This window comes from Opisthorchis viverrini (assembly GCF_000715545.1).
Source record: "Opisthorchis viverrini unplaced genomic scaffold opera_v5_420, whole genome shotgun sequence".
NCBI lineage: Eukaryota > Metazoa > Platyhelminthes > Trematoda > Opisthorchiida > Opisthorchiidae > Opisthorchis > Opisthorchis viverrini.
The window spans coordinates 326356-352038 of NW_008752080.1; the positions used below are offsets into that span (position 1 = coordinate 326356).

Below are 25683 nucleotides of genomic sequence, written 5' to 3' on the forward strand. Positions count from 1 at the left end.
CGTTGGATTTGTCACCTAACGCGGCGCCTGGTTCTGGAACAAAAGTTTCTACCGTTCGAGAAAAAGGAAGCAGTACGGTAGTTCAGATAAAGAACAGACGCAGTGGAATGAAACAAGCGAAATAAACTGTACAGGAAACTTCTTCCACTGTGATATTGTTTTCAGTGAACTAGAGCATCACGGATGAAATTTCGTCTTTCAATCCACTGGTAGGTTCTGTTCTACTCGGTACGGATTGGTGCAAACGCGGTTTCGCAAGAATATCTGTAGCGCGGTGAAAAAGTGCTCCCGTCGAAGGCGCATGTTGACAGCATTTTCACGCGACCGCCTGTTTGGAGGAGTGCAATGTAAAAAGACGGTAACACAAAATAGCTCATTTCATGTTTTACGGGTACGTGTCCGCGTTGAATCGTGAAATAAATGTACGTCAAAGAACCACTAAGTCGTCGGTATTTGAAAGGTTGTAAGCCGACGAGTATTGCGAAGATTCACTAAGTTACAGTGGCAATTCCTAGTCAAGGTTACGCCAACTCATTTAGTGTCTAGCGAACATGTTCTGGGGAGAGATTCAACGAAAATCCGAGGGAGGAAATCTTCGCAGTGCTTTGGTTGGGCCGAGTTCACGTTTGTTGGTTCGATCAGTCACGTGTTTATTGGCCTGTGTGGGGGTGAGACTTCACGAGAAGGGATTACCCGCAGTTGGTCCCCTTAGAGTGAACACCAGCAGTATGCATGACTTGAGGCCTAGTGGCGTTTATACGGTTTTTTTCACCTCATGCGATCCGTCCCGTGTCCATGTTCAATCACTAGGGGATCTATCAAATGGCCTTGTGAACCCACGCTAACTCGTGATTCATCATCGATTTACGTTGCAGTTTACTTCAATGGCCCATGTCCAGGCACGCTTCGGCGTCCGGTCTACGTTCAATCGCAGCCTTGAAAATCACAAGTTGGTCTAATAATGTAACTGAAATAATCTCACGAGCGCCAGGTCACTCACTGCTTACTTGTGTTTGTACATGCCACAAGACTAGTTACGACAGTAAGGACAGTATTTATTGCGCCTTGTGTTCTATTGCAGTAAGCTGAAACCTAAGACACTATTATGATCGTCGGTGAATTTAGGTGGTCGCCTGAAATAGGGGTAAACAACTACTGCAGTTACGTCCGTTTGCAGCGGCAGCACACATGCTATTCACTTTCTATGAACCCGAACTGTAGGTGTAATAACTTTAGGCATTGTACTATCGCTCTCACCGCGTGTGGAGAATTGGTTCTAGAGAACAGCTTACAGGAGGGGAAAGCAGGTTAGTCAAATTTGGGTAATCTGAGTGTTGCTTGGTCTGTTTGCCAGTCTCGGTAAGTCGGTTTCACACGTTTCGTTTCTAATCAAGAAGACATTGTCAATGTGGGGTTGTAGCACCCTATCGGTGCCCAGCTGCCATGCCACCCGCAGGAAACGGGTGTATAACATTCCGAAAAAAATTCAAGGGAAACCACCGAGGACGCCATTTTTGTATGAACACGTGACAGACATCAAAAGCCCAAGTACAACTACAGACACGAGAACTTACTCAAGCCGATAACAGCAGAATGCAGCCTCACGACACAGTTCGTTCAAGTCGCTTCCGGACAGGCCATCAGTCTTACTTGCGACTTCCCGAATGTCGGCATCCGTGAGTCCAATGGCCAGCGGCTCGCCACGTAGACAGATTGACAGAATTTGGATGCGCTGATTTATATCAGGCATGGGAACAGACACCTATGGTGGACACAGTAACTTAAGTTGCTTTCACAAGCCTCAAGAAGGCCTACAAGAAACAATGGCTCACACGTTCCAGTTGAGAAACTCATGTCTATCTTTGAAACGGTATGAATGGGACAGATAGCTCACAACGCATGCGATCAGTAAGCAGGACGGAGGTAAGAAATCACCCTAATTTGTCATCTACCTCCAACTTACTTTCACGTGATAACCTCCTGGACAATATTAGAATACATCAGGCCAGATCAAGCCATGAGATCAACTTCGAGAACACTTGGTGCAGGTCTGTCTGATTCACTACAATATCAAGATTTGGTTCTCGGAGATTTGAAGGACTTGAATAAATAGGATGTTTCGACTTCAAAGACATCAAACCGCGTTTTCGCGTGGAATCATTAACTACCAGCGTCATCATCACTTGATCTTCATCCAAATGTGAACAAGTGTAGGGAACACCGCCAACTAGGTATTGTGACTGAACGGTTTCTCAAATGCAGCGATGAGTTTTCAATTTAGGGTACGGACTATCTCTAATTATCAGCTGTGGTTTCTGAACGAAAACGTGCCGGACGAACTTGATGCCTAAGCAGGTGCAAGCAGCCTGAGTTCAGCATGTGATGAAAAGCCAAGTGGGGAGTCTCATTCCTGCCTTAAAGATACACAGTGGTCCTTTGTGCTTCAATACTGACTCCAAATTCATATCCAGTGACGGAATATTTTTACAATGCAGGAGATGGTCAGCTTTACGGAAGCTAGCTTCAGTTTAATGATTAATTGGATCGGGCCAGATCGACACAACTCACTACTACGTCATGAGATCAATGCGACCGATCCGTCCGCGACACAAATGCGTAGCTTTATGTATCAAAACAAACGCCACACCCAAGCGTTGGGTTTTCACCTTCGGAGGACCAGTAGCTTAGGGTAGGAATTGTCAAAACCGTATTCTCATTTTCTCTTGCTTGTACACTCAAGTAAACGAGAGGATAAGGACATATCATCGTCGTCGTTATACTCACCGACAGCACATCACTGTTCAAAACGGATATTTCGCTGCCGTAGGGAGACCGAGCGACAGTACCTAGAAGTTTTCCGTCATATTGCCGGTACCTTGTACAGTGTAAAAATTCATGGCCTCAAACCGTCCTTGCAACACTGTTTGTCACTAGTCGCCTGGATAATATGAGGCCACGTCGCATGCACGCGCACATCTTGTCGCAATTAATATTTGATAGTTGGAGAGACGTAAGTTCTACCGTATCCATTCGGTTACCCGAACTATTCTTACAGGTAGCAAGATATCCATGGATTTGACCTCTCTCTGTGTTGCCGGTTTGACACTCATTGACAGCATTTTCCATGATCTAGGACAATGCATTCCGGCCGAGTGAACATTGTACGGGTGACGTAGTGCGCTGAGAGCTACTGCTAAGTACATAGTCGATCAATGGTCGTGACTGATGTAAAACGATCTACAGAATTAACATATCCATGGACTGTGCGAAATCTTAAGGAACAATCCGACTCCAACAACCACCAACGGGCGTAAGGATTCAGGCGCTAGACGCGATACGTACGACACAAGTTTAAATGTTGGTCAGTTCTAGTAATTTAACATGGAGGGCTTTGAAATAGAAAAAAATATTAGCGGTCAGGGGAGAACACGTTATTGTATGGTCTTCCTCGGTTGATGGTGTTTCCTACATCCTGACACTTCAGAACATAGACTGAATGGACGTTCATCAACCAACTGATGACTGTGGCATCCAAGCGTTAAGGTAGCATTGTGTGGAAGTGGCATTCCGGATATGCTTATGGAAAGAATGACGCACCTAATTTCACAAAATACCACCACCAGTACACCTCGGAAGACAGATTAATCAAACAGGATCCCACACCGAGTATCCAATCACCAAATGAAGGTTACCTGACGGAGACTCGTGGGCCATTTCTGTTAGTTTCTAGAAACCAGCCGTGGGTAAACAAGGGTAATTAATCCGAAGCCTACTGTTATCTTGGTCTAACAAGAATCAAGCATGTGTGCGAACAGTTGATGACCCACACCGCCTAACTGCACGCATTTTGTCTTACTGACCCATCAGAAGTCGGCTAGTATAGATCACCCCATTGGTCAATTATTTTATGGCTAACATCTGACACCAGCGTCTTTTCTTCTCGTTTTCGCCTGCTTTCTGCTTGAGAAAGTACTGTTGCATCCAAACTAAAAGAACTTCGTTCCAAAAAGTGACTCCTTTATATGGCATTCTCTTCACTTGAGCACCGATTTCATGCATCCAACAAGGGTACACGGCTGAGATTTTGGGGAACCCATCGGAAACTTACAAGGGAATCTCTGAGGCAAACTTCTGAAAAAAAGTAGCGACAGCTTGACAGCCCGCGCTACCAACCGCTCAAGGTTACTATAAACACCGTGAGTCCAGCATCATTCTCTGCCCGTTTGGAGATCGTCTTCACGAGTTCACTGAAATATGGCAATGCAGCACCTGTTCGGTGTACTCAGGCTAGCTTTGCCAGGGAGAATAGTGATCTTACCGTGTGTTGTACTATGTCGTTTCCCAGGCACGGGAAAAAGGGGACCGCTATTCGAACCCGATCAGGTCATGATATTCAAACTGTTACGCATGCTTAATTTCTGGGCGTCTTGCAGATACAAACATTCCTCAGTTTAACTTTTCAAAAAGACTGTTCTGTAATAAAAATAGCTTTGGATAGAACCACACGGATATGTAAAGCGTAAGTGGATAAACGGAGAAACGTACTTTGTATGGTAGTCTACGTAAGATGGCTTGATCTAAATCTTGCGGCCGATTGGTCGCACCAACTATGAGTATTCGTGTGTTCTCCTCTGTCAATAGTCCATCCCACAAGGCCATGAACTGTGTTTTGATCATCCGAGTAGACTCGTTGTCCGTGCAACTTCGAGTGGTTAGAAACGAATCTAGTACGAAAAGTTGAGACAAATAGTTACAATCCCAGGACGCCACACACCCACTCGGATAGACGATAAGGAGTCGTTTCTATACATATTCAAGGAGCATACAGAGTACCTCTGGCATCTGATACAAATTACGACAAGCCTGATGGGCAATATATGCACAGGAAATACAATAGCAGCCTTAACTCACGGTTGCGAAACCGCGACTCCATGATTTAAAAACCTTAAACATTTCCAAGTAATTGACACCGGTGTCACTGTAGGAAAGTAGGGGATTGCCCACTTCCAATAGCGCGCAACAAAACGGGGCGTAATGGAGTAATAAGCAGAATTTATGGAGGTTGGGACAGACATTTTCCTACTGCAGGAAAATGAAATTACAGGCCAATCAGGACCTAATATCAAGAAGCCCCTGGTAAAATCATAAACAGAGGGAATATCATATCACAGGTAGAGTGCGAATGACAAGTGGGGTGCATCGGTCTACTCTTCAATGTGAGTGGCCTTTCAGGTGCTCAGAGACAGGCAATTCGATTCAGGAATTGGGAGTGATGAATCACATATAAAACCACAATTTAGACAGATAAAGTTCAACCACTATCTGTTAGAAAACGTGTTTTCTGTTTCGAACCTTTGTTGGCAAACAAATGGTTTGGAACAAACAAGGTAAAGATGCTCAGTGTGGAAATAATTGTTGCAGTACACAGACATCCTCCTGACGTAGGAGGCATTCACATGACACGAAAACAATTGATCTCAGTAGCGGGTCAAGTTAAAGAATATCTGTTTGAGTTTGTTTTAAACGGGATTCATTGGGACGCGTACTCACTTCCAAATGATGTACACTGGTGTCTACTTCAACGAAACTTGTTGCTAATCGTCCCCCTAAAGGTAAAGTCTGCCTTGCTCTCTCTTCGCACACTTCATTCTTTCCACCCGTATTATGGTCGATAGTGATGCTGAGAGCTTCGGAGCGAGCCCAATTGCAGCTGCTAAATAAATGACTCAAGATAACTACTTTGGTATCGACATCGTAGTATGGTTTCACGAACGCATTAAATCGGACTTTATTGAAATACGGGCCTGCGGTTTGCATCAGTGTTCCCATCAGAAGAAAATGGAGTGTCAACAACACAACAGTTGAATTAGCACACAAATACATGAGAAGCTGTGTCCAGAGTGGTGGACTCAACGTAACAATTCCATCGGATGTATTTTTTTTAAATCGATCCGGTCAATTCGCTGGTTGGTTCGCGCTAGAGGATGGTCACGGTACCACATAATAGTCTCGGGACATCTGGACACTGTGCAGATTCAGTCGCCGTTCTCCTCCACTAAAATCAAGCATACAACGAACAATACAAAGTCTCGTTCGTTGGATCAATACGGTATGCAATATTGATAGACTGGGTAATCGATTTACCTAAAAAAATAGTGAACTGAAACCTGAGAAAGCCGATGGCGTGCTAGTTCCACCAGCCTGTAAGTGAATGTAGAATCAAATACAGCGCAACGACCAGCAGGTCCGAACGTTTTATAAAAGGCAAACCAGTCGCATTATAATTTTGCGCGAATGGTAGGAACAATGCATCACACAAGGCACGAGATACCATTTGACGAAACGAGCGCAAAACACAAAGACTCTATCGATCCACGCAACACGTGACACACCCAGGTCCCTAGCTGGAGGTGTATCACGTGATAAGGAAGAGAAGATCGACGAACGTCTAGCGCTCCCATGACCATGCACGTTGCATAACAAGCCGATGGGAAACTCACCTAATTCGTCTATGAAAATAATGGATGGTTGGAGTTTGTGAGCCAAACTGAATGTTGCCTCGACGTATTTCTGGGTTTCACCGTACCACATGTTTACCAACGTCGAAATCTGGATACAAGACAGGTAGGGCGGAACTGTGAATCACATTAGGAAGGATAAGCCAACAGTGGCTACATATGTGATTTTATCTGTCCTAACTCGCGGCACAAAACATTTATGCAGGGCGCGTTTGACTGATTGACAGCACGGTTCAAAGGAAACAAAAAGTTGAAAATTTAGCGGTGGACGCAGTAGAGTTCGAATTCCTGGAACGGATATGTACTGGATTTAATCAGTCGATAAAGCACGTGATAAACAGTCAACGTAGTGAAATAGTTTCGGGATACCGTAAGTTTGGGTTTCCGAACTTGTGTCAGTTAAGAGAAGGAATCTTAGTGAAGCGACGACGTTCAAAACTAATGTCAATGATCACGATTAATACTAATATATCAGGACATATAACCAAATTTCAGATTTTCCGCCAACAGCTGAAGCTGGCTTGAACTGCCGGTTACATGGAACTAAGTTTGATGGCTGCATTATTCCATTAACTTTGCACCGTAATCTCACACCGCGCTGGGGACGTCCTATGATGCTGAGTTTGCGGCAAAATTGACAAGCCCCCAACTTTACAATCCGAGGGCTTAGAACCGCTTCGAGTATGTTCTCCGGGTCGTGTAGCTGCCAATTTCTGACAGCACAGTCACCATCCAAGTTGTTGGTGGCCCGGATAAATTTGTCTTTACCAGTTGCCCCAGAATAGTTATTACAGGTCGAAGACAAAGTGCACACGCAACTAAAATATACTTCGGAATGCACCAAATAAACGGCGCTGGAAAAAAGGTGATAAGTTTGGGCGAAAGCAGTAAACTTTGAATGGTTATTGTAACACCGAAGTCTAAAAATAGATGGATGCATACATACTGATACCCACAAATAAACAAAGCAATCTAATTAAGCAATTACAATACCTCCCTAAAAGAAACAGATTTGGAGGAGCTGCCATTTCTAGTATATGTGATCCCCAGCGAGAAAACACAATACTCCCTACACTGGGTTACTTCTTCAGCCAAGACTGCTTTACCACAGTCCCATAAAAGACCACCTTTCAGTACCCAAAAGATCCCCTGCAGGTGTCCCTCTGATACGAAACACTTTCAAGACAAAATCCTTATACTGGGTCTTTGTGTATTTCAACACCGAATGGGTAGTTGGCCAATTGAATCAAGAGAAGATGGTTTTTAAGTATCTGCGAGCCTCAAAGCATAGAAGGTACATCACTACAGATTCCCCCAATACCAAGGGGTCATATTAATGAAAAAATGATCTGTCTCCTCAGGTGGTCCTCAAAAGATATTTGCAGTACCAATTTTTCGTTCGCAGAACACTTGAAGATAATGACCAGCAGTGGCACCCTCTGAGGACTAACTTCTTTTGATGGTGATCAATTCGGAAGGACAGGGTTGTATCAGGCAAGAATTGGACAAACCGGTAGACCATACATAGTCGGATGTAGTGTCTTCTTGTGGAATGCGTACCCACACAGACCACATGGAAGAATACCGTCCGATTTTGATGTGAAGGATCTATTGAATTTGGCAGCCATCCTAGTAAGCAAACCATCGAAACTTAGGGGGACGACGTGTAGGTTACATCACGAGTGGACGAGGAAAGTCAAATTGAAACAAACCTTATACACAAAATTCTGTAGGTTCGTAGTGCCCTGTACCACACACACAAACCCAGTAATCTTGTCTTGATTCAGCCGAAAACCAGTCATGGAAACAAGTAGTGACCCAATCATCCAACAACACCGGTCTGGTGGTCTGCATCGCCTTAACACACTAAGGACCTGAACTCGTTCATCAAGTCCAAGAATTGAAGCGATTGACGGCGAAACGGGGTAAATTATCTTTCTCAGAATAGGATTTCATCTAGGTGCAACTATACTTAGAGATCCCTGTCGGTTAGGGTAGCGTAGTCCTAGTCCTTATAAGATTTATGCCGACAAACAAACGAAGAATTCAAAAGCTACTCTAAATCCGTGGTGCTCTTTGGTGGCGGCTTCCTTAACATCTCAACAGCCTGGGAAAGCTAGGTTTTAAGCGACCATTCCCAACGGAAATGGTGTGCAAACAAGATCGTCTTCTGTTCTTTTCGCGCACCTGTCAATAAATTATATAGTGACGGTCAGCCTGCGCTTTGTGTCAGGAAGGTATGATGCCTGAAAATACCCCCAGAATGCCCGGAACTTCCTGAGACCCACTAAAATCTCAATAGAGAAGCCGGCAAACATCCAGGCTAGTCAATCAAATCAGCAAAACCCGATGAGCGTTTTGGCACACCATAGAAGCACGACCGACTATGATAAGTGTTGAGGTATTTCATAGAAGCACGGGCGATGTTGATCCGTGTTCACTAAGCGCTGATCACACAGTCTGGATCAATGTCGAAAAATGCCCTTTAAGTAGAGTGGGATCGTCGTAACTTTTTCGCTCGCACGGCGTTGCAACAAAGCTGTTGTGTGGCTTGTCGACGGATCTTTCTTCGGCACTAGGCACTGAAACGGGAACAGCAGTCAGATATAATACTTTGTATACATTTTATGCACTCAGCGGATAGAGCAAATCATAGCAACGAAGACTTGAACAATCAGTTCCTGGAGCTACATCAGGCATACCTGTAGATTGATGAAGTAGGCCTTCGCTTGACGGGCCATTGCACGGGCGAGCATGGTTTTTCCACAGCCAGGTGGTCCGAATAAAAGCACACCCTTAGGTGGCCGAAGAAGTTTCGAAAAGTAGGGAACTAACTGTAATTGCTGGAATGGTGCGATTACGGACTCTTTTATTTCATCTATCACAGAATCCAGGCCGCCGATGGAATGCCAGTCGGTAGATAGAACACGCGTGTCCACGAGGTTGGCAACGATTCCTACCTCATAGTCGTTCAGTGGTGGTACTGTTTTGATACCCATTTGGGCGAACAGCTGCTGTGCCTGTAAATCAAAATGTTGCAGAATTACAGAAAGGTTAGACGACAGATAAATTTTGCAGGCCCAATGCTACAATGGCGGAACCAGGACACTAAACGAACCCGACACAAGGAGAGCTCATCTCACGGAACAAAATCACCAAATAGGAACATAGAGTAATTGTGGTAAGAGATTTCAGTTCAAACATTGAAAGGATTGACACGGAATCATCAGACACGTTAATCTTCCATCAGCAAGATAAGGGAGACCTGAGTAATGAAGCGGCGCACGGAAGTGAAGTCCGCGTATCTTTGTGGCGGAACAAGCTACGCATGTTTGCTGGGAACCCTTCAAAGGTTCACGACCTGGTTCGCACTGTTTAAGGTGGAACAACTAAGCGTAGTCCACAGGTTTCCGTCAATGGTATGTTGACTCCAACCCAGTTTGCAAATGAGCGTATTTTGCCAGTTGCGTACAATTGGGTTTTCAAGTAAAACACAAGATTGATGGAAACTCTGGGAGTGAGACTAGCTGACAAGTCTCAATAAGGATGAAATCAATGGCAGGTCGAAAAGATCTCAGCAACCACATGATTAGTGTGTTCCACCAAAAAAATACATTGCGATATTTCAAATACCAGCCTAGATGGAACACTAGACGGCCTTTGGGCAAAACATTCAGTTGAAGCGAGAAACTCCGGTAAGTCTTCCGTTAACAACAGCTTAGTTTGCAAGTTAGTCTAATTAACCTAAAGATCGCGCGGTTTCGAGTGGGTTTAGTGAAAATGGTGAGGCGGCGGGGCGAAAAAGATAACGCACTTCCAATAACTGTTACCACGGCGACCACCCGCATGGAATGGCAGAATTTGATGCGGATGATAAATGGCCATCATTTGGTGATGTCATAAGTTTGCAGAGGTTACAAGTATATCTACACGAGGTTTCTTCAGGTCAACTGATTGTTTGAGAACAAAGGAACGCATGCTCATGGAGGGACCAAATGAAATGAGTGCTCAGGTAACACAGATTCACGTTATAACAGGTGCTAAGACCAAACACGAGAACATACGTGAGTGATCATAACCTTAAACAGTCAACGCACGTTCGCGCTCTGAGGTCACATCACGTTCTACTCAACGACCTGTTGATACAGTCATACATTATGTTCGTAACATCAAACGCACATGCCATGACCAATCATCCTTTGGATTATAACGGCCTTTGTGATAACCCTAATTCCGCAGCTCAGCAGTATCTGTGACCCCAATTAAAAGGCGGTTTCGAATCGGTACAATGATGAAAAAAGATAACCACTCCTGTACTTGTAGAAAGCGACCACAAGTGTGCGGTATCCATTTGGATTGACGGTACAATGATGGAAAAAGATAACCACTCCTGTACTTGTAGAAAGCGACCACAAGTGTGCGGTATCCATTTGGATTGACCCACGGGCCCAGCCGATTCCCCCCCCCCATCACTGGGGATAGTGCGAATTTTATATTCAAACCAGTGATGCAGGGTACATAAAATTGCATTCTTCGCTTTCCACACGGCGGTAACAGACATCGATCGAGACTTAACCAACTTGGTAATGTAATAATAATGGGTGCACATCTACGATGTTTGCGATCCCGACAAACGCCTTACGGATCCGGTGGAATATCGGTTTCAACAGCTGGCTGGTTACGTATTGTGGAAACGTAGCTACTGGTAAGCGGTCAAATTCATTATAAAATACCCATTGAACCTCATGGGGAACCCGATACTTACTGAAACATGGACTGCAAATTTTACCCGATGTTTCTGGTGAAGATGCCTTCGAGTCGCGAAACCCTCTGATACAGGGAATTTCTCATCAGGATAGATGACCTTTTGGTTGGCGACCACAGCCTCTCTCTCTCTGTCCGCCGGAGTCTTGATAAGAATGAAATGTCACGCGCTGCTTAGTTTCTCGGGATATACTGTAAGCCCCATGACCTTAGCGTTATCACGTCGATGACGACCTTGGTGTAACCAACTATTCACCATTAGTCAGATTATTTGAATAGCTTGTGCCTGTGAAGCTAAGACGAATACCTAATTCAAAGTACCAGCTGTGCGAACGAGTCAGAGGCGCCTGATCTCAAACGGTTTGGCTATGGGGGCCCTTTAAATGCGTAAATTCGACACAATCCGGGGGTTGCGTTAGGGGTACAGCCACGTTTCCCGGGTTAATACGGGAACAATCGAAAGAACGTGTTAGTATATCATAGCTCGTTTTCGACACAAAATGCAACAGATCAGTTATGGTGTAAATGAAAATGCTTCACTGGTTGATTTCGAAGGTCGCAGGCTTACTAATCGGTAACTAGAATTCGGTACATTGTGTCGGCTTCCGGGTTGGTAACCACGCGTTTCAGGTATATTTGTCTGCGTTTTTATGACTAATTTTGCGGATGGTAGTTGGGACAATGACGTCGCTGGATCGCTGTTAAACTGTCATGTCACTGGAAATTACAGATCAAGATCAGGATTAATCTAAATCGATCACGCGTAGTGCTGGGTTTATCTTGATGGTCATAAACAGGGGAAGAGGGTGATCTTGGAACTGGTGAATTTGGAATAAAACGCGGATGAAAATGATGACTGAGCGACGAAGGGTGACCGGTAAGTCCGCGAACGCTGGACTGATCGAATGTTGTGTAGATTTCAAACCACAGACGCTGAACGCGATTTCTTCCACATCAGGTCACTACACTGGTTAGTCAGAAGTTCAGGTGAAGTTGGAAGTAACGGTGTGAAATAACGAAGCAACGAAACCTATTGTGCATCAGGCTACGAAACGAGTACAACCTGTGAAGTTGCGGAAAAGTGAAGTTGATGCGATTGTTTGCGATATTCTTGCTTTCAAAATTCGTAAATCTAGACCGTCGATAATCATGTCGATTTGTACTGTCTTTCGTGCCTGGGGGGAACAAGTATACTAAGCTGTCGATATCAACAAGTATCAGTTCATCGCTGGTTCAGGTTTTCGACTTTATTCGAGCACTGTGAAAATGCCATAATCAGGGATGAGATTGTGTCCATCCGTTCCAAGTGGCCACGTAATTTACGTCATCAGACTATTGAAAGGCATACAATGGTTTGACGGAGGCAACCTAATTGCTCGCTCTTCCAAACCCTCTCTGCATACGACATACGCAAATAGAAAGGAATCCGTTTATTTTCGGTTTTCCGGATTTTAAGCCACGCGCACTGAGAAAGTAACTGGCAAGATGGTTTGAGGCAATTGAATTTACGTCATCAATCAAGGACAAGATAAGTACTACCACATTCAGTGCATGGGACAAGACGAAATCCAGGGAGATGGATTTAATACCAAGCAAACAGGAAACGGCAATCGGAGTAACCGATAAGGAACAACTATGCGCGCATGCAACACTATAGAATTAATCTACCTGGCAACTATCTAAACCACGTGAGCCAGCTGCCATCACATGACAGTTACCGAGTGTCCTGCCGAACACTTAACTGCTTATCGGACGAACGTCTTTTATACGTGTCCGGTCCAACCCCAGTTACTTTCCCGGATCGGTGAAAATCAGGATCTAGTGCAGGTGTCAACGGAAAATGTACACTGCCAGACAACTAACATTAATCATGACCGTGACCACATGCGTCTACCTCGGTCCTGGAGCAGTCTCTTCATCAAGGTGATGGATTAAACTGACTAATGGAGGTCACACAAACACCCGCCGTACTATAGTCCCCGTTAGATTTATAAATTAAAAAAAAACAGTCCATTATTCGAAGAACATGCATACAGTTCATCGTGTATTATGTTTAAAAGGACCGTCTCTATCAAGCTACCCACAGAGCTTCTAATCCGTAATTTCTGTTTAACAACTCTTGAAGACATTCTAGCCAAAGAGAACGTGAAAGCCGAGACTTGCACTAACCTGAGAGAATAAGAACACACCACCTGACGATGCGGTCTGAAGCGACGCATCCGAAAACATTAATTTAGTGGTAATATCGCTGGTAATATCTGCTGGATTTAGTCGTTCGAACTTGGCCGGCACGAGATATCCTTGGTGTCTCACATGAGCCAGCTATATGCAAAATCCGAGAAAAATGACTAGCTGTTAACTCACAGGAGGTAAACGTAAACGCTTCATCCCTTGTGTCCAAAAAAAAAAACAGATTTACATACGAAGTAAATAAATCGCCCTACTTTAATGGTATTTCGTACACTGTCTAGTTTTCTCGCATCAAACGGTCTTATGTGACCCACAAGCTTAGTGAATTAAAAAAAATGTATCGAGAAAACGGTGAATTCCCTGCGAGACTTAATGCGTTGGCGTGATTTTGCAAAGAAAAAAAACTAATCGGAAATGCATACGCTTTCCTTCGAACAGTGCTATTCACATCCAGTAAAAGGTAACGAGCGGTGTGATTCACGTGTACTGTCGAAATGAAGACAGGTGATTAAAAGGTTGAATTGAAAGTTGAGGGCTTCCGCTGGAATCAAAATAGATTATTCGAGTCATGACTGGTATGTTTGCTTGCGCGTCTGTGTGCGTGTGTGTGCACAACAGGTGACATAACACCAGATTTCCGAAGCAGTCACCTGATGCATCCCCTAAAGGACACGACTAAAGTACACTTTGCGATGGTCAATCTGAAGGACGTGTGCTTAAGTATACGTTGTGGTGCACGGTTAGGCAGTTGATGGCACATAGAATACCTCACCCGTTTTCTAGCAATTCGCTTTTCTTTTGCGGTCGGATTGATCTGCTCGACCACATAGAATAACAGCTTTAGGGACAGACCAATACCGACCAGGGAAATCAGCAGCTGGATTAACCTCTGAAAAGTACATGGCGAAAACAGTGTGATTAGGAGCAGCACATACAAAAAAGCTGAAAATCGGCTAAGTTGGTGTGCGACAAGAATCACATGTTACTTACACCAGTAAATTTATATCTCCGTAGAATCTATGCTGCTTCGCTGGATTTACTTGCAGAATTCTGGCCTTTGTTTTCAAGTGTCAGACATGAAAAAATATTTGTGGGACGCTCAAATAAATTGATACACTGTCTACACATGTACAGTAAGACGTTACACTCCACTCGGTTCAATCATATTCAAGGAAATTGAGGAAAATACAGAACCACGTACAGAAATTTATCGTCTTCACGGTACAAGTTATCTGTTATACTGCACAATATACCTCTGAAGTCGCTCTCAAGAATTTACCACTGAGTGCGCTTTCTTCGTCAACGTGGAGCGTACACTTTGATCCCGGAGTCTAAACTAAAACCAGGAGTGTCCCACGTGTGGGAGTTACAACAGTAAGCCTTCATACTCAGCTGTGTGTAGAAGCTGCGCAATCCGGTGTTCGCCGGTCATGCAGCTGGCTGACCTGTAACATGTTTCATTCTGTCGACCATAGAAGTGCACTATACCAGGTTCTGTATTCTTTGCTTGAAAGAAGACTGACACGACCCAACGCACTGAATTTCGGGTTCACGCTTGCGTGGGAGCGTTCCGCTGCACGACGTACCACACTACTGTGAGGCTTTCTTTGAAGATACGGAAACTCAGTCACTCCTGCTTGCCATCAGTATACGGTGACTTTCATATAATGAATAAATCTTGCATTCTTTTGTGCTGTTCCATGCACCTCCCGATACAAGTGCGCCCTGACCGTTTTGAACTCCGCATCAAATTGATACTGTTCATATCTCGGACAATATGCCGGTCCGTTTACCCCGATATTGAAGTAGTGAGTGTGGGTATTTATCTGCCGGTTGTACCAGCATGACCGTGAATAAGGAAATAACGAATAGACTTGGGAGTATTTGGCAGTGTACGACCTAGAAATGGAATTCAAGCCTGCTTTCGACACTCAGGATTCAGTATGACTCAACACAGCTAGCTGGATCACAAATTCTGGATTGCTTGTTGAAGGGTTAAATACCCACTATAATGTTCGGGTGTAAAGGGAAATTAGAAAAATTGGGCCAATATCAATCGGCAACTAATATTCCTGTCCAAAGCACGGTAGCCCTAACTTAACGCGATCGTTAATCCCAAGTCCCTGAGCTCGGGTAACATGCTACAACGTACATCCTATGATTATGCAGTGAATGCATACTAGTATGGGGACTTTGTTGTATTCTACTCATGTGTACTTTGCAGAGAAATAGCTTTAAGACGCATACCGCTTCCGAACATGAGGAAAAACGGCACACGGAGTGACGACAAACAATTCAAAGAGAGAAAAATGATGAAAAATTGCGAATATCAACAAAAGGATTACTGGTTGCACAACCGAAGAATGTTCCGCATTTTGAAAGTGTAAAACTGGATTATCGTTAGGCAAACTTAGATCAAAACGCAATGAAGCTGCATAGGGGGAGCACTCAAGCTGTCCTGTCCCGTCCGTTTGTGTGTGTGTATGTTTAGATCTGTAGGTATATCCAAGCGTTAAGGACACGAATAACGGACCAAGTTACGCATGACAGTAGAACAAGGTCGAGGTCACATCTGTACGCCGCAAGCACACGTTTCATGCACATCTATGGTGGTAGTAGGAAGAACAGGTGAATTTGATGGACAACAAAACTAGACCGATTCGGTTATCTAGATTTGAATGACTCGCATTCACAGCATTCGTGCTCGAACAGCTAACCTCTTGAGTTCCAGCAACTAATCTGCTTTGTCCACAGGATGGAAATGACGACATGTAAAAAACTGTGTTTTAACTTCCTGGATGAATCAGTGGTGTTGGATGAGTGCAAAAGGTATCAGGCTTAGTTCAACAGTCACGTGGGAAAGTAACCATCACCATTCCCCTCATGATGAAGCCTGAAAAACGTCCACAGGATGGAAATGACGACATGTAAAAAACTGTGTTTTAACTTCCTGGATGAATCAGTGGTGTTGGATGAGTGCAAAAGGTATCAGGCTTAGTTCAACAGTCACGTGGGAAAGTAACCATCACCATTCCCCTCATGATGAAGTCCTGAAAAACGGAACGCAGGGTTACACTGGCTGTGAAACTTAACTTACAAAACGCACGTGAATCTTTGCGAAATAGTGTCACCTGGCACTCACAACGTAGTCTATCTGAGAATGATTCACACTCAGCCTAGAGTGCGTCCATGATGATGAAACATCCACTGGGATTTTAGCTGGTCGTGGAGTTAATTCTGGTCCCACTCCGTCCCACCAATTGCGCAGATGTTTAACAAGGGCCTCCAGGGTGAAACCAGTCGGAAAATACTCGTGATACCTTTCGGCGACACAACCCGTGAGGGAGTCAGGTGGGCCCACAGACGCTGCCGACAAGGTAAAGAGACCAGCGATACTGGGAACATTGCGTGTAAGCGGACGACAAACCGAAGCCGAGGTCAGGTGAAAAGAACGTGGAATCGGGATGTGTTTGGAAGTTAACCTGGTGAGATGTTCCATAAGCCTTCAAAAAAAATTAGGGAGCTGAAACGAATATGGAAAGCGGAGAGCGGCAGGAAGAAGATAAAACGGAGTAATACAGAAAAGCTAATAATCCTAAACAAGCATTACTGAAATCGGAAGCTACGCCTCTTGATGAGCTGATGAAACTGATAGTGGGCGACAGGTGAATCAGGTGGATTCACATTTCCCACACGCGAATCCGATATCCTCGGTTCAACTGAACTCTGCGGCAGGCTTTGTTTCACATAAAAAATATGGTAAGGAAATGGTTCAATGGTGGTAAGCTTCAATACAACAAAACCTCAGTACGCAATGAATCATTCGTCCGAAATATGAGGTTTGTGTTTACAGGAACGTGACATATGTGAGGTTTCAACAAGGCTGACTGTTCTCTGAGAAAGTCGCACAACACACCCTTCGGCAAGCCTGCTACTAATTTAAACCTAATATACACAAAGTGATCAACGCATACATCGATTAGGGGTCGAAATACTTATGCTATTTTCGTTAACAACACATTAGCCAAGTTTTTAAGTGTTTATAGACAGAACATAGGAGACTCCTAGGTATTTTAGGGCGGACACGAACGATTTTTAGTGCTGCGCATCGGGCCTTTCAACCAGGCAAAGAAATATGGAAAAGGCTGTCGAACAGAGTCCTGTCTGTAATTAGTGGAAAAAACAGGCAACGTTCATTCCTTGTATTTGACTGCGGATCACCAAACCAAAGGTGAGTTTGGTCTGCTACCGAATTATTATGTAAAGTTGTCACTGTTGTCATATTTTAAGTCCCAAATGGTGACAGAGGACAATGAGGTTAGGAGGAGAAGGGTAAAGCGGCTGAGCCAGTTACGAGTGCTAGTTCATCCATGTCAACACAAAAAGACGGTCGACGGCAACGTCCGCGTAGAACACTGGTGCTTAAGTGTTGTACAACCTACCAAAATCTTCACAACACTGGTATTTGACTGCGGATCACCAAACCAAAGGTGAGTTTGGTCTGCTACCGAATTATTATGTAAAGTTGTCACTGTTGTCATATTTTAAGTCCCAAATGGTGACAGAGGACAATGAGGTTAGGAGGAGAAGGGTAAAGCGGCTGAGCCAGTTACGAGTGCTAGTTCATCCATGTCAACACAAAAAGACGGTCGACGGCAACGTCCGCGTAGAACACTGGTGCTTAAGTGTTGTACAACCTACCGAAATCTTCACAACACTGTGGCCCGTTAAACAGTCGAAAATAAAAAACAACGCGAAGAACAATCCCGTAAGTCCATGGGTTCCTAAACTCATCCCGTAGATTTACCCCGAACCGCATTTTGAAGAAGAGGTTTAATGCCTTTTCGCATTTCCATTTCATATACTGTCGGACGAATTCACCCCTCTCTTCGACGACATTGGTTGCCTCTAAGGGACGTGTTGGAGGAGGCTGGATGGCTTCTCAAAGCACCTGACTCATCGCTCCAGATGACGCTTTCGCTAGTGGGTTATAAAGTCGCTTTCCTCATTGATTCCTTTGTCAACGGAAGCATTCTCCCAACCAGACGACCGAAAAAACTGGCATGTAGCGCGATAGCTTCTTGTGGCGAACACCCTCTCCAGCTTCTTGGACTTGACTACCCACCAGCACTATTTGGTTTTCCTCAATCTCTTTACTATTTGTATATGCGTTCACATCAGTCTCATCTGAACAGTTCTCCTCTCCTGGCGCCATTGTTGTAAATAGTTTACACCGAAAGCACTGGCCAGGAGTTTCATTCTTACGGAAGCTCATTAGAAGTTCGCACCATTGGCTGTGTCGGATAACCGACATGTGGAAGAGCGTGTTACAACGTGACGAATCGGCCCAAAAATATTTTCTCAACGTCGCAGTTAACATCGACACCACGGGTAAGCACCGGTGTTCGTGTCAATAAGCGTTGACCGCAACTAAGCCGGATAGCATGAAGATGAGTAGTTACCGGAATCCAGCCAAGTAAAGTACGTTCATTCCTCTCACACTTTATGTACACGGCTTTTCCATCGCAATTACCATAAATCTCTAAAATGTAAGGCGGAAAGACCGGACTCACCTGGAGTCTTGTATGCATGCTTCCGATGTGCAACACTTATGTCGACTTTAAAAAAGTAATGTAATGGAAGGAGACGATCGGTGGGCTACTTGAAACATCCTGTGTAGAATGAATTTCAGACATCCTGACAGGATTTTGTCCGATTTTAATGGGCATCGCATTGAATAGGGGAATCCGGCTAGAGAGTTCACAGCAAGATCATCGAGATGTTCATCAGCGGACTGGAGGAAGGACTGGGAACGTACAACAATGAGGGCGATTGATAATTTCCGGTTGCTAGAGCTGAAAAGTGATGGTTCAACTGAGGCATCCCTTTGAGTCTTTAAATCAAAGGTCTGGTCCAGAAGGCGGTGCGCGATCTAGGGTTTCGTTTTGAGCCCCTCAATCCAGCACTAGACGCAAACACCAGCTCTGTAAAGCAATAGCCTGGCCCATTTGTCTATGAGGGGCTGCCTTACACAAAAGCGCAGGTAGTAAGCCACAGATATGACTAGTGATGCTGCTGTGCGCCCTAGATGTGTTTATAGTCGAATAGAATTCTTGTTAATATATAAACGCATCTCAATCATCTTACATGGGACATTGGGTGCCATGGTCAAACATCACACGATCGAAGCGGAAGATTGGTGGTGTTAACCTTTTCTAACCCGTTTGTTTTCACAAAAAGTCTAGCTTGGAAGCTGAATTTGGAGCCGGTGCCGCAAATGTATACAGGAAATCCCCATCACAATCACCTGCATGAGTTAGGGGCTGGACGGGAGCCACTACTTTGAACGAAGAAACTGATCTCGAGCGAGGACATCTTCAACGGTCAGCATACAATGCATTTTATTTTACTCAGAAGAGCCTTGGCCTTAACAGGTCTCATAGAAAGGCAACAGACAACCATCCTTCGTTCGAGAGCTCATCCTCATCACTTTAGATTACAAGTTAGTAGGGGAATGTGGAATCGCCAAAGTACCACTTCACCAAAATTATCCCAATCGCCCAACGCACGCGACCGAGTCTTCGACTTCCGGAGGAAGTCCAGTGCTATGTGGAACTGATGTGCTGAAGTATTATCTCCACCACACGTTAACATCAATAAGTGGAAGCTTCAAAACAGACAAGGGCAATAAACAGCAACCACATGCGGTCAAGGCAGCCCTACAATAACATCCCATCTAGCCAAGCGAACCTGTATCTGTTGTCCATTTTGCCTGTCTTTTTGAGTTATGCCGATGGATTCTTGTGTAGTGCAGGTAACGCCAAAGGAGGTCTGTGCTCAGCCACCCGTCGCGCGGTATATACCCAGGGAAATATGACAGTTCCTAACCACATCGGGTGACCCCAAATTGCCAAATCCAGCGGTGACAACTGGACCGATGGAACAGTTCGCGTGAGGAGAAAAATAATGATCCGAAACACTCGTGAGCTGCCCAGGCCAAACCCATTTGGTTAAGACTACCCACTGTGAGCTAGAGGGCAAGATGGCACCCATAGAAGTGTATCTCCACAGCTAACAAAACCCTAGCGCATCGAAAAGTGTGGCTAGTGTTTTTAAAAGCAGCGCCTTAAAAGGCATATTCATCATAAAGAAGTCCCAGTAGAAAAAACGCAGCTTTAGAGATAAACGTGATGCAGTGAGGAAAACCTGGAGGCAGCAGTGTCCCATCGACAGAAGCATTTTCTTTCAAATTTGGCGGCTAACTTGAAGCGTCTTCGGCAGCTGTCTCCACTTGTGTTACACAATGATGAAGTTTTCCATTCTGAACGGAGTGAAAATGTTAGATACTTGCATATGCATGACACGTACAAGTATACTAACGTGGTCACGTCGCTGAAGTCGTCATACACACACTGCACAGAAAAGCAGGTATACTGCAATAAAAACGATCAAGTGGAAGCTCCGAAGATACTGAGATTCTAGGTTACTTTGTCCTATGTTTTATCCTCAGTACGTTACGTCTGGAACTGTTATTGTACAGGCTTATCGATCAAGCCGAAATCAAATTGGACTAAGAGCACAAAATGAGGTCGGCCAGTGATATGCGTAAATGTTCACTCTGGAAGACCAAAGATACAAAGCATTTCCATTGTGATGTTTATTCCAAGAAAAATTGTAATTACAAGAAATAGATTATGTGATCTACCCTGAGTTTCTCCCCAGGGAAGTGCTGTACGCCCTACCTAAAGCCATTACTCTGCCGTGGTGGTCATCTTTCAATGTTCTTGAGGCAACACTGACCGGATATCAGTTCCCTGGGGTTCAACCACATCAAAAAGATTAATGCTGAGCAGCCCCCCATGAATAGCGGGTCATTATACTGCGTGAAATCGTATTCTGAGGTCTGTGGTTAAAACTATACTATCCTCTGCGATGGGAGTATTAAGAAGACCAGCATATCCACATTTATGATAGTAGCCATACTGCCTTCCTCCGAGGAAAGGTGGGCCCTACAATTCGCACACTCCGATCGTCCAAAGGTCAACCATGACCGACGGCACAGTCGAAATACTTTTAAACCCAAACAATCTGGTCCAACTCAGAAGGTACTCGCCCCGGTGAGAGTTAGAAAGTTATGCCTTACTCCCTGAGCCCTCAGATCAGGTCAACCCCCTGCAGGTAGGTGGGTCGAGAGATGGGGTCGCTAGCACACCCAAATGATCACAGAGAGTCGTTTCGATCGACAGCTATGATTCCTACATTGAAAAAAAAGTTGCAAGAATATCGCGAGGAAGCCAATTTGGCATCAGTTTAGTGGCAATATCCTCCAAGGCGATCTCTGGTATTATCCAATGCGGTTGATCTTCAACTGGGAAAGTCAAATTAGCGAGAACCAAACTGGCCTTGGTCTTAACCTAGGTTGCATGGATCACATCTTCACGTGGTGACAAATCCTGGAGCTGTGTCACTCCTTCCAACGACCAACAGTGACAGTATTTCTCGATCTCAGACCTTACTACTCCTTTAAGCGTAAGAGATTGTGGCAGTGACTGGCCACGAATGGTGCCCTTTCTAACTTCTCTTACACGGATTCTGTATGCCTCCTCCCATGGATGCATACGTTTCTACGTCAAACCCCCTCCTGAGTTAAGTGTCAGGTAAGGTGGTCCTTCCCTATATTTCTAACTGCGCCATCGATATGCTATTTGAGTCTTCAATATCTGTCCCAAACAACTCGAGCGTCGAAATACCCTCGTGAAACTGGCGAAAGATGAAGTCACTTCTAGAATCAGGAAAGCTAGTCGATAATTGTCGAAACCATTGCGTGCAGATCTTCGAAGACTCTCAATGTTCGACCACCGGTGTTTCCGAAAAATTGCGTAGAACTGGAAAGAACATCAGATCCATGGTGCTGAGGTATACCAGATGATTACCCAGAAAGATAACTCTCCCACCTTCGGTCACACTCCATAGGTTACTTCGTATCGTTCAGCTGTAGCACCCTTTCGGTGCCTAACTGCCATGCCACCCAAAGGGAGCAAGAGGGCTGGGATATTGCCAGGTTGCCCAAGCCTAGACAGGGAAAGTCGAGAGGCAGAGGTCGGGTTCGAACCACGGACCTTCCGGTCAGTAAATTCGCGCTCTAACCACTTGGGCCATCTCGCCCCGGTCACTTCGTATGCCAGAGGATCGTTTGCCTCGTAGAGCACTATTTGCTCAGCTGAGGGTTAGATGAAGACGACTCAAAGGCACTCAGCCCGTGACTTGGTAGCAAAGCATGAAAGTCCTTCCCCGTCAACTGTCGCGTTGATAATCGCTGTCTCCTCAGATGGTCGGTGACCCTGATAAATATGCTTGCATCACGCAGCCAGTGGCGATCTTGCCTAAGATTTATTGCCTCCGGTGCACAGCTTTCACTTCCTGTTATGCTTGTCAGACGTCATCGAACGGATTGCACCATCACATTCAATGCTTAGCTCTTACTCCCTCATTCTCTGCTCTATCTTCGGTGAACGGAGCTGTAGCAGTTGGAACCACTGCATTTCGGTGCACGATTTGTGGGGTGAAGAAATAGTTTACCGGACCGAGTGTCAACTGTCCGTAAGTTGACTAATGGATGCTCAAGGCCCAAATGAAATGCTCCCATCATAACAAACACCACATTCGAACAGCGACTTGAAAGGAATAAAGAAAGTCGCAACTAAAAAACGAACTTCCAAAATACATATTTCTTTTCGTAAAAACAGCGCCCAAGTCATTCCATGGAATGGAGTATGGCAATGTGGAGGAAATGCAACAGTGGTGTGTGCTGGTCGAAGCAACTCAAGAAAAGTGACCTGAGAGTTCGAGGAAATGTTATAATGCATAGGGGAAATCTAGTTCAAGTCGAACATCGATCCGCACGATTGCGTAACAGCAAACCAAGAAACTGTACACACCGAATACGGCAGATGCAACTGAACTGGCAAGGAAAAGATAGAGCAAACAAAACAAACTGAGACCATAGGCGGAACAAGTTATGGATGCACATACATGACTCAGACCATGGGCAATTAAGGGAGTCCAGGATTGAAACTTGCTATTGGGTAAAATCCAATGGACTATTTGCAAAGTCGACGCTTTTGTCAGATGCATGAGGAAGAGCACATGGATGGGGATGAGTGAAAGCGTAAGCAGCACTTCACCCCAACGCAACCATGGTGAGTAGGAGGCTCGGAATAGCCGCCTAGTAAATGTAGGCACCGGCGGATTGAAGCTTTCCATGTAATGGGACTGAGCAGACATTGAAATCAAGAGGAGAAGAGTGAATCCGGCGAGCGGAAGAAATTTAGAACTACGTTCGAAAGACGTGCCGACGAGACCAAACAGAAACCAGGGAAGAAACAGGACCTGTTGAAGGAAGGGAAAATGAGAGCATAGACATACGAAACGATGGGTTGCTCTAAGCATGTGACACGTTGAGGAAAAAACATAACGTAATTTTGGATGAAAATGCGAGATAACGAATGACAGATGACACATGAACGATGGAATGAAGCTTACGCGTAGATCAGTTAGGGTCCATGAGCACCAGTAAAGAAGTGAGATAATCACCAGCACAACAGTGATGTTGATAGCCACGTGCAAAAGTAGGCACTCGGAACACGACATGGGGTTGTCAACGTTCAGGAGTATCTTCTGTGGAAGTTTTATTGAAAAACGGTGAACAGGAAAAAAAGAATATGAATGAACATGGTGTTAGCTAAACAAAAATGACAATAAATTGGTTGGTAGACTAGTGAAACGAGCGCAAACGCTGGCGTACAAAGAGCTGGCGTCTGAGTTTGAAACTATCTTCGCTGATCGGTTCCACTAGACAGCATTGTGCAAATTGGAATTGTGTTTGTGTAGTAACAGTATTTTTCTGAGCTTAGTTCTCGGTCTGAGCTCCATAGGCTAGCGTTCACGTCAAAACAACCACCAAAGGTGCACAGGGTATATTGACGCCTAAAACCAAGTCAAGAACACTTGTACAGCGCTTCATATATATAGTGTAAGTGGTGACAACTTTCTGGAAATTCTGATGTCTTCTGGATGCAGAATTGCCAACCGGCGTTCAGCCAATACTGAGTCACGATTGGCTGTTGGGTCCAGATTCTAGACCAATCAGATCTCGGCCTGATGCCGGACCGGCAAGCGTCCCGAATTTTTGGCCAAACTTGCATGGGATAGGTTTTTCGGACGTAACAGCACCTAACTGCGAGCGTTAAAACGGGATCCGTGTGGAATTACACCTAACAGTTTGCAAGCTCGAACGTTTCTGCTTATAGCGTTCGTGGCTTTAGGTTGTTTCCGTTATTTTTTTCAATTCGTACACAGTGTTTGCACTACTAATCAAACTAGATCGACGAAATAAATTATCTAGTGACCTTCATCCAATTGCGGTCACAGATGAAATTTCACTAAAGGGAAGATAAGGAAAGCCTAAAAGATATTATGTAAAATGCCAAGTATCCGTAAGAATGAATACACGTTGGGAGATGCAATGTGGTCAAATTAATTGGATTATTGGCCCAGTATTCAAGATCAGCTAAGATTGCATCATCATCATCATCATCATNGCGTCCAGCATATTAAACGCGCCCACGAGGTCTGCCCTATGGTCAACTACATCGGAAATAATCTTTGTGTCTCCGGTGCGAGATTGATCAAGTGGTTAGAGCTCGAATTTACTGACCGGAAGGTCCGTGGTTCGAACCCGACCTCTACCTATCGACTAGCCCTGTCTAGGCTTGGGCAACCTGACAGTTTCTCAGCCCTCGTGCAGCCTTCGAGTGGCATGGCAGCTAGGCACCGAAAGGGTGCTGCAGCTGAACGATTTTTTTAGTTTCCTCAAGTCAACCACTGTGGATTGTGCTCTTGCGTTCCTAAACCGCATCACTGTCTGCTAGTGATCAGCAGAAAACGGGTTCTACGCAGTGAGAATCAGTCAGAATCACTACTGGACGCATCTAGGACAGCTAGTGCCCAGCTCATGAGGAGTTTTCAGCGCTACCACTTACCCTGTTCAGTCTTCAATCACACTGTATCCGCCATATCCTCAGAGCCTTCCAAAAAGTTCCAAAGATTTTCAACCTCGAATGACTGCCGACAAAATGGCTTCATTTCCACCGAGTTCAGAGGAGCGAAAATAGGGAGGATGAGAAGAGCGTCTAAAGCTTAACTGATATGG

The 25683-nt window shown here is 44.8% G+C and overlaps 3 protein-coding genes across 3 annotated transcripts in view; 1 reads left to right on the forward strand and 2 right to left on the reverse strand.

Annotated features, from left to right (window-relative positions):
- T265_10916 (hypothetical protein) lies at positions 1 to 19211 on the reverse strand (the record flags this gene model as incomplete). The annotated part of the gene is made up of 8 exons (XM_009177429.1): positions 1 to 328; positions 1575 to 1762; positions 4546 to 4724; positions 6501 to 6609; positions 9221 to 9538; positions 14245 to 14361; positions 16615 to 16995; positions 19046 to 19211. 7 exons carry the CDS (start codon positions 16969 to 16971, stop codon positions 199 to 201), a joined length of 1398 nt encoding a protein of 465 aa, XP_009175693.1.
- T265_10915 (hypothetical protein) overlaps positions 18785 to 25683 on the forward strand; it is a gene marked incomplete at both ends in the record, with an annotated part of 20691 nt that continues 13792 nt past the window's right edge. Inside the window, one exon of the mRNA XM_009177430.1 lies at positions 18785 to 18863. Coding sequence (XP_009175694.1) covers positions 18785 to 18863 — 79 coding nt within the window. The remainder of the gene's footprint in view (positions 18864 to 25683) is intronic.
- The window catches only part of T265_10917 (hypothetical protein), a gene marked incomplete at both ends in the record, with an annotated part of 46675 nt that continues 44251 nt past the window's right edge, over positions 23260 to 25683 (reverse strand). Inside the window, 2 exons of the mRNA XM_009177431.1 lie at positions 23260 to 23861; positions 24015 to 24149. Of these exons, the coding sequence (XP_009175695.1) occupies positions 23328 to 23861; positions 24015 to 24149 (669 nt within the window). The remainder of the gene's footprint in view (positions 23862 to 24014; positions 24150 to 25683) is intronic.